Here is a 9,042-nt window from a genome sequence, read left to right on the forward strand (position 1 = left end):
AGGGCGCGAAACGACAGCCCCGAGTTCTGTTGGAAATGAAACTGGCCACGGAGGGCCAGCTGGCCTCACTGCGGACGTTCCCAGCGGGAGCCAAGTTCCCGCCTCCCCGACTCCACGGTAGCCCTGCCCCTGCGAGAAATAGGGCCCCCCGATGACACAGGCAACCCCCGACTTCAGTACTGGCCCTTCTCTACTAGTGATCTCTACAATTGGAAAATCCAAAACGCTCGTTTTTCTGATAACCCTAAAGATCTTATAGCCCTCCTAGAGAGCATCATGTTCACCCATCAGCCTACCTGGGATGACTGCCAACAACTCCTGAAAATCCTGTTCACCACGGAAGAAAGAGAAAGAATTCAATTAGAAGCACGAAAGGTGGTTTTGGGAGAGGATGGTCGACCTACCGCGAACCCTGACCTCATCAACGCAGCCTTTCCCTTAACCCGGCCCGACTGGGACTACAACGCAGCAGAAGGTAGGGGACGACTACTCATTTATCGCCAGACTCTAATGACGGGTCTCCGGGCAGCGGCACGCAAGCCCACCAATTTGGCCAAGGTGTATTCAGTGATACAAGGTAAGACAGAGAGCCCCGCTACCTATCTAGAAAGATTAATGGAAGCCTTTAGACAGTACACCCCCATGGACCCTGAGGCCCCAGAAAACCAGGCAGCTGTTGTGATGTCTTTCGTAAACCAGTCCGCCCCCGATATTAAGAAAAAACTCCAAAAGCTAGAGGACTTTGAAGGAAAGCAGATCCAAGGTTTACTCCGAGTCGCGCAGCGGGTATATAATAACCGAGATGCCCCAGAGGAAAAACAAATCAAAGCTACGTGAGAAATGACTAAGATCCTAGCTGCCATAGTTCAGAAAGAGCAACTGTCCTCGGGAGGCAGCCAAACAGTGCACCACCCCCAGGCGGCACTTAGATAAAGATCAGTGCGCCTACTGTAAAGAAAAAGGGCGTTGGTTGCGGGATTGTCCTAAAAAGAAACAACAGCACTCGGAGCCCAAACCATGGCAAACTAAAACAGCCCCTATCCTGTTCACACAAGATTCAGAATAGGGAGCACGGGGTTCGGACCCCCTCCCCGAACCTAGGGTAACATTACAAGTGGAGGGGACCCCGGTCCAGTTCCTAGTCGACACCGGAGCACAACATTCAGTACTAGTCAAGCCCCATGGAAGGATGTCCGAAAAATCATCCTGGGTGCAAGGGGCCACTGGGACAAAGAAATACCCCTGGACAACCCAGAGGACTGTAAATTTGGGAACTGGGAAGGTAACTCACTCCTTCCTAGTTATCCCCGACAGCCCCTGCCCCTTACTAGGAAGAGACCTACTTACCAAAATGGGGGCCCAAATCCATTTTCAACCAGGGAGGCCAACCGTGACCAATTCCCACAATCAGCCCATATCAGTTCTTACAATAAAATTAGAAGATGAGTACAGACTCCATCAGAAACCATCACCACAGGGCCAAGACCTGGGGCTTTGGCTCCAACGCTTTCCAAACGCGTGGGCAGAAACAGGGGGTATGGGATTGGCAAAACATCGCCCGGCCCTGTTCATAGAAATTAAGCCCGGGACAGACCCTGTTCGAATGCGCCAATACCCAATGCCCACTGAAGCCAAAGTGGGCATCACTCCACATATCCGTCGCCTCCTAGACGCCGGAGTCCTGCGTTCCTGCCACTCGGCATGGAATACCCCCTTATTGCCGGTACGCAAACCCAATAGTGGGGAATATAGGCCGGTACAAGATCTAAGGGAGGTCAATAAAAGGGTGATGGACATACATCCGACCGTCCCTAACCCCTACACTCTCCTGAGTGCCCTCAGCCCCGAAAAACAGTGGTACACCGTTCTGGATTTAAAAGATGCGTTTTTCAGCTTACCTCTAGCACCCAAAAGTCAAGAGTTATTTGCCTTTGAATGGACCGACCCTGACAGGGGCATAAGTGGACAACTCACTTGGACCAGGCTACCACAAGGATTCAAAAACTCTCCGACCCTGTTTGATGAGGCACTACATGAGGATCTGAGTGAGTACAGACAACAATACCCTAATGTAACCCTCCTACAATATGTCGATGACCTTTTAATAGCCGCCGAAACGCCTGAGATCTGTATCCAGGGAACTGAAGGCCTCCTACACACTCTAGGAACCCTGGGATATCGCGCCTCAGCAAAAAAGGCTCAAATCTGCAGGCCAGAGGTAATTTACTTGGGCTATTTGCTAAAAGGGGGGCAGCGCTGGCTAACAGATGCACGAAAAGAGACGGTCCTCCGCATTCCCAGACCTCAGACGCCACGACAGGTGAGAGAATTTTTGGGATCGGCTGGGTTCTGTAGACTATGGATACCTAGGTTTGCTGAGCTTGCAAAGCCCCTATACCAGGCTACAAAGGAACAGCAGCCCTTTGTCTGGACGGAGGAGACCGAACAGGCCTTAACCGAACTTAAGACTGCCCTACTATCGGCACCTGCCCTGGGGCTTCCAGACGTCTCCAAGCCCTTTCATCTATTCATAGATGAAAATAAGGGAATTGCCAAAGCAGTGCTAACTCAGCACCTGGGCCCATGGCGTAGGCCAGTGGCCTATCTGTCAAAAAAACTGGACCCAGTGGCAGCCGGATGGCCGCCCTGTCTCCGGATGATTGCAGCCACCACCCTGATGATAAAAGATGCTAATAAGCTGACCATGGGCCAAGAACTACAAGTCACTACCCCACATGCTATAGAAGGTATCCTCAAGCAGCCACCTGACCGATGGCTAAGCAATGCCCGACTCACTCACTATCAAGGCTTACTACTGAACCCCCTCAGAGTCTCCTTCACCCCCCCAACGGCCCTGAACCCGGCATCTTTACTACCCGACCCTGACCTGGGTGCCCCACTCCATGACTGCGCAGACATCCTAGCACAGATCCACGGGACAAGAGAAGATCTACAAGATAGGCCCCTACCAGATGCAGAGGTTACCTGGTTCACTGATGGGAGCAGCTTCGTCCACCAAGGACAGAGGTATGCGGGGGCCGCGGTGACATCAGGGACTGAAGTAATATGGGCAGAAGCTCTGCCTCCAGGGACTTCAGCCCAGAGGGCAGAGCTAATTGCACTAACTCAGGCCTTAAAAATGGGGCAGAATCGAAAAGTGACTGTGTACACGGACAGCCGGTATGCCTTTGCCACGGCCCACATACACGGGGCGATATACCGAGAGAGAGGACTACTCACTGCAGAAGGCAAAGACATCAAAAACAAAGATGAAATTTTGGCCCTATTGGCCGCTATCTGGGCTCCAAAGGAATTGGCCATAGTACACTGCCCAGGTCACCAGAAAGGAACCAACCCAGTCTCACGAGGAAATAACCTCACTGACCAGACTGCACGTCGGGTAGCACAAAAACCCGTCCTAGTGTTGTCTGTACAGTTAACCAGATCCTGGGCCCCGAGATTACCCCCACAGCCAGAATATTCGGAAGATGATCTTGCCTGGATGTGTAAGCTGCCCATGACCCAAGTGGTAGACGGATGGTGGAGAGACTCTAAAGACTGCCTCATCCTTCCCGGAAAATTGGGCCATGAAGTCTTGACCAGAATACACCATACTACCCATTTGGGGCCCCAAAGACTACAGGATCTCTTCCGACATTCTAAACTAGTGGTAAAAAACATCTCTGACCAAACAGAAGAAATCGTAGCTGCCTGCGCAGCTTGCCAACTTCAGAACCCGCATCCTCACACTACGACTCAAGGCCGATGAAAGAGAGGAACTACACCTGGAGCTCACTGGGAGGTGGACTTCACCGAGGTAAAGCCCGGTAAATTCGACTATAAATATTTATTAGTGTTTATAGATACTTTTTCAGGATGGACTGAGGCCTTCCCGACCAAGAATGAAACAGCACAAATAGTAGCAAAGAAGATACTAGAAGAGATCCTGCCCAGGTATGGCTTCCCAGTAATGATAGGGTCAGACAACGGGCCTGCGTTTGTTTCTAAGGTAAGACAGGGACTGGCTTCCATACTTGGGGCAGATTGGAAGTTACATTGCGCATACCGACCCCAAAGCTCAGGACAGGTAGAAAGAATGAACAGAACGTTAAAGGAGACCTTAACTAAATTGACCACGGAGACTGGCGCTAATTGGGTAGAACTACTCCCCTACGCTCTGTACAGGGTCCGTAACTCTCCATATAAGTTGGGCCTTACACCTTTTGAAATTATGTTTGGCAGGCCCCCACCGATTATACCAGACTTGAAATCAGAACTCATTAAATCAGGACAAGATAACAGTCTCTTATCTTCCCTCAGGGCTTTACAGCGGGTTCATGAGGCCGTGTGGCCCAAATTAAGAGAACTGTATGAAACGGGACCTCCACCCGTACCTCATCAGTATCGCCCAGGAGACTGGGTCCTGGTCAAGCGGCACCGGCAGGAAAACCTCGAACCTCGGTGGAAGGGACCTTACCAGATCATCCTGACAACCCCCACTGCAATCAAGGTAGACAACATCCCGGCCTGGATCCACCATGTCCACGTAAAGCCTGTCGACCCGCTGTCAGACCTCGTGGGACACATTAACACGGACACTACCTGGACTGTAGATCGGAGTAAGAAAAACCCGCTCAAACTAACCTTGCGTCGTGCTCCAAACAACCATGTTTAGCATAATTTCTGTTGTAACGATCCTACAGATCCTGCCTGTAAGTTCAATATTGGGACACCAAAGTCCCCATCAACCCCTCCAAATAACATGGCAGGTTATTACACCTAGCTCAAATCAAGCCATAGTTACTAAAGTTGAACCCCATCCTCCCAATACATGGTGGCCTACACTTGAATTTGACCTGTGCAGCCTATTTGAACAGTCACTCAGCAAAAACCCCAAAAGACGACCCTGTGTCGAAACAGGAGGCTCTGGGATCGTGGAATGGGGGCCAACCACAAACCAGGCATTACGCAACACCTGTTTTTATGTATGTCCAGCCCCAATTTCTAGTGACAAGGCAGCTCAATGTGGAGGCTGGTCAGATTATTATTGCCGGAACTGGGGCTGTGAGACCACGGGATCTTGCAGTTGGATCCAGGACTCTCAATCTCTCATTTCCCTCCAGCGCAAAAACTCAACCGCCCCCTGTAAGCCTGGCTCTGGATGTAATCCTTTACAATTAACATTCACTGATAAGGGTAAAAAAATTAAGGACTGGGACAAAGGTCTAGCCTGGGGATTAAGACTATATAAATCAGGGTATAACACAGGAGTACTGTTTATAATCAAGCGGGTCCTTGCCCCCCTTCAGTTACAACCAATAGGACCCAATCAGGTAATGAACAGGCCAAAACAGGTTCCTACAACATCCCCTAGACGAAAATCCACCATTATGCCCCCTGGTCCTACTCCCCCCAACCTCCAACTCCCAAAATAGAAAAACAAACCATAAAGGATACTAACCCAGCCGTAAAAAATATGGACCCCTTATGGGGAATGCTAACAGCGGCATATGAGGCCCTAAACCAATCGAACCCAGATGTGACAGAATCCTGTTGGCTGTGCTATGATATACAGCCCCCTTACTATGAAGCCGTGGGTCTTACCGCCCCTTATAATACATCTAATGAGATATTCCCGGCAGGCTGCAAATGGGATCAAAAAAAGCCTGGTCTCACCCTCCAGGCAGTCTCCGGTAAGGGCACCTGTCTGGGAACCCTTCCCCCAAATGGATGCCCTGTCTGTAGTCTCAATAATTACTCTAAAGCCCAGTCCAAATGGATAATTCCTCCCTCTGGCGGATGGTGGATCTGTTCCCAAACAGGACTAACACCATGCCTAAATACCCAAGTTTTCAACTCATCCGCAGAGTACCGTGTTATGGTACTGGTATTCCCAAAAATCAATTATCATTCAGAGGGCGACCTATACGACTTATGGACTGGGGGAACGCCGACACAACAAATAATAAGAACCAAACGCGAAGCCCTCACCATAACACTAGCCGCTCTTTTTGGTCTCNAACACGGACACTACCTGGACTGTAGATCGGAGTAAGAAAAACCCGCTCAAACTAACCTTGCGTCGTGCTCCAAACAACCATGTTTAGCATAATTTCTGTTGTAACGATCCTACAGATCCTGCCTGTAAGTTCAATATTGGGACACCAAAGTCCCCATCAACCCCTCCAAATAACATGGCAGGTTATTACACCTAGCTCAAATCAAGCCATAGTTACTAAAGTTGAACCCCATCCTCCCAATACATGGTGGCCTACACTTGAATTTGACCTGTGCAGCCTATTTGAACAGTCACTCAGCAAAAACCCCAAAAGACGACCCTGTGTCGAAACAGGAGGCTCTGGGATCGTGGAATGGGGGCCAACCACAAACCAGGCATTACGCAACACCTGTTTTTATGTATGTCCAGCCCCAATTTCTAGTGACAAGGCAGCTCAATGTGGAGGCTGGTCAGATTATTATTGCCGGAACTGGGGCTGTGAGACCACGGGATCTTGCAGTTGGATCCAGGACTCTCAATCTCTCATTTCCCTCCAGCGCAAAAACTCAACCGCCCCCTGTAAGCCTGGCTCTGGATGTAATCCTTTACAATTAACATTCACTGATAAGGGTAAAAAAATTAAGGACTGGGACAAAGGTCTAGCCTGGGGATTAAGACTATATAAATCAGGGTATAACACAGGAGTACTGTTTATAATCAAGCGGGTCCTTGCCCCCCTTCAGTTACAACCAATAGGACCCAATCAGGTAATGAACAGGCCAAAACAGGTTCCTACAACATCCCCTAGACGAAAATCCACCATTATGCCCCCTGGTCCTACTCCCCCCAACCTCCAACTCCCAAAATAGAAAAACAAACCATAAAGGATACTAACCCAGCCGTAAAAAATATGGACCCCTTATGGGGAATGCTAACAGCGGCATATGAGGCCCTAAACCAATCGAACCCAGATGTGACAGAATCCTGTTGGCTGTGCTATGATATACAGCCCCCTTACTATGAAGCCGTGGGTCTTACCGCCCCTTATAATACATCTAATGAGATATTCCCGGCAGGCTGCAAATGGGATCAAAAAAAGCCTGGTCTCACCCTCCAGGCAGTCTCCGGTAAGGGCACCTGTCTGGGAACCCTTCCCCCAAATGGATGCCCTGTCTGTAGTCTCAATAATTACTCTAAAGCCCAGTCCAAATGGATAATTCCTCCCTCTGGCGGATGGTGGATCTGTTCCCAAACAGGACTAACACCATGCCTAAATACCCAAGTTTTCAACTCATCCGCAGAGTACCGTGTTATGGTACTGGTATTCCCAAAAATCAATTATCATTCAGAGGGCGACCTATACGACTTATGGACTGGGGGAACGCCGACACAACAAATAATAAGAACCAAACGCGAAGCCCTCACCATAACACTAGCCGCTCTTTTTGGTCTCAGGGCGCTGGGGGCAGGAACAGGAATCTCATCATTGGCCACTCAACACCAGGGATTCAATAACCTCAGAGCTGCCATTGATGAGGACATTGAAAGACTTGAACAATCAATTTCCCACCTAGAAAAATCTTTGACTTCCCTCTCCGAGGTTGTTCTACAGAACCGTAGAGGACTAGACTTATTGTTCCTCCAACAGGGAGGCCTATGTGCGGCCCTGAAAGAAGAATGTTGTTTTTATGCTGATCACTCTGGTGTCGTTCGAGAGTCGATGGCCAAAGTCAGAGAGGGCCTTGCCAAAAGAAAAAGAGAGCGGGAACAACAGGAGGGATGGTTCACATCCTGGCTTAATGGGTCCCCATGGCTAACAACCTTACTCTCAGCTCTGGCTGGACCCCTTATACTACTCCTCCTACTTCTGACCTTTGGCCCCGTTATCTTCAACAAACTGTTAAACTTTATCAGAGATAGGCTCAATACAATCCAGGTAATGGTACTAAGATCACAGTACCATCCCCTGGACACCGAAGCCGTTTCGTCTCTCTAATCTGTAGGACCCAAGATTGGCTCCTCAGGTACAAAATAAAGGGGGGAATGAGGGGCCTAGACAAACTAAACCAAAAACTCAACCAGCTTTTCTGCTTCTGTACAAGTGCTGGCACTACGGGAAACCAAAACCTAACTAGCTCCTTCCGCTTCTGTACCATTGCTTAAGGCTTGCGTTTCAGCCTCCCCGGAACTATCAGGCGGCTGCACACTGCCCAAGGCCGAAGAAACTGGCCACCACATCACTCCACCACACTACCCTGGCAACACCCAATCAGGAAAGGCCAGCAGCCACCCTCTGCCTTACTGAAGGAAGGGCCTAGGGAGAGAGAAGTTAACCTGTTAGTCACCGAACAAGACCCTAGACTCGCTCGATGATTGGCTAAATTCAAAGGTATCCTAAATGTTGTAATTGGATCCCGCCAAAAACCTGATGGCGGGAACCAATCAAATGTGGTATATGTTCACATTTAAATATCAACCAATGACAAACCTGTAACCATAGAGATCCCCTGTCCCTCCCCACGACTTGTTTACTCCTGTCTATAAAAAGGCTGCAAAGACTTTGTTCGGGGCCTCTCAGCGTCACCGGCGACGAGTGCGCGGAGGTCCGGGTTCGAACCTGCAAATAAACGACCCTTGCCGATTGGCTTTGACTCTGGTCTCTGGTGGTCTGTTTTTGGGGTCTCTCGAACTCTGGGCGTTTCAGAACCCAAGGATAGGCTTTAATATTTTATCAGGATTGTAGTGTCTTTCCAGATAAAGAATGAACCTATCTAGAATGGCTCACAGGGCTTTGTTTGGAATTATTTCTCCTTTGCAATACAATACTCTAGGCCCTCAAACATCAAACACCCTAGTTGCTTCTTTTTTTTTTTNACCCTTAACTGACTAAGCCACCCAGGCGCCCCTCCCTAGTTGCTTCTGAGAGACCACCTTTCTCTGTGCCCCGAAAAACTCCTTGAGTATTTTTTTTTTTTTACAAATAGTTTATTGTCAAATTGGTTTCCACATAACACCCAGTGCTCATCCCCACAAGTGTCCTCCTC

General features: G+C 49.3%; 2 protein-coding genes across 2 annotated transcripts in view; both read left to right on the top strand.

The window, feature by feature from the left end:
• Nucleotides 1–4,301, top strand: part of LOC144243807 (uncharacterized) — a 4,598-nt gene extending 297 nt beyond the window's left edge. The window contains 2 exon segments of the mRNA XM_077778948.1: nt 122–869; nt 871–4,301. Of these exon segments, the coding sequence (XP_077635074.1) occupies nt 122–869; nt 871–3,769 (3,647 nt within the window). The 3' untranslated portion in view covers nt 3,770–4,301.
• NINL (ninein like) overlaps nt 1–9,042 on the top strand; it is a 194,644-nt gene that overhangs the window by 78,043 nt on the left and 107,559 nt on the right. The gene's annotated exons all lie outside the window — the stretch shown is intronic.

This window comes from Crocuta crocuta, unplaced genomic scaffold (genome assembly GCF_008692635.1).
Source record: "Crocuta crocuta isolate KB4526 unplaced genomic scaffold, BGI_CrCroc_1.0 scaffold470, whole genome shotgun sequence".
NCBI lineage: Eukaryota > Metazoa > Chordata > Mammalia > Carnivora > Hyaenidae > Crocuta > Crocuta crocuta.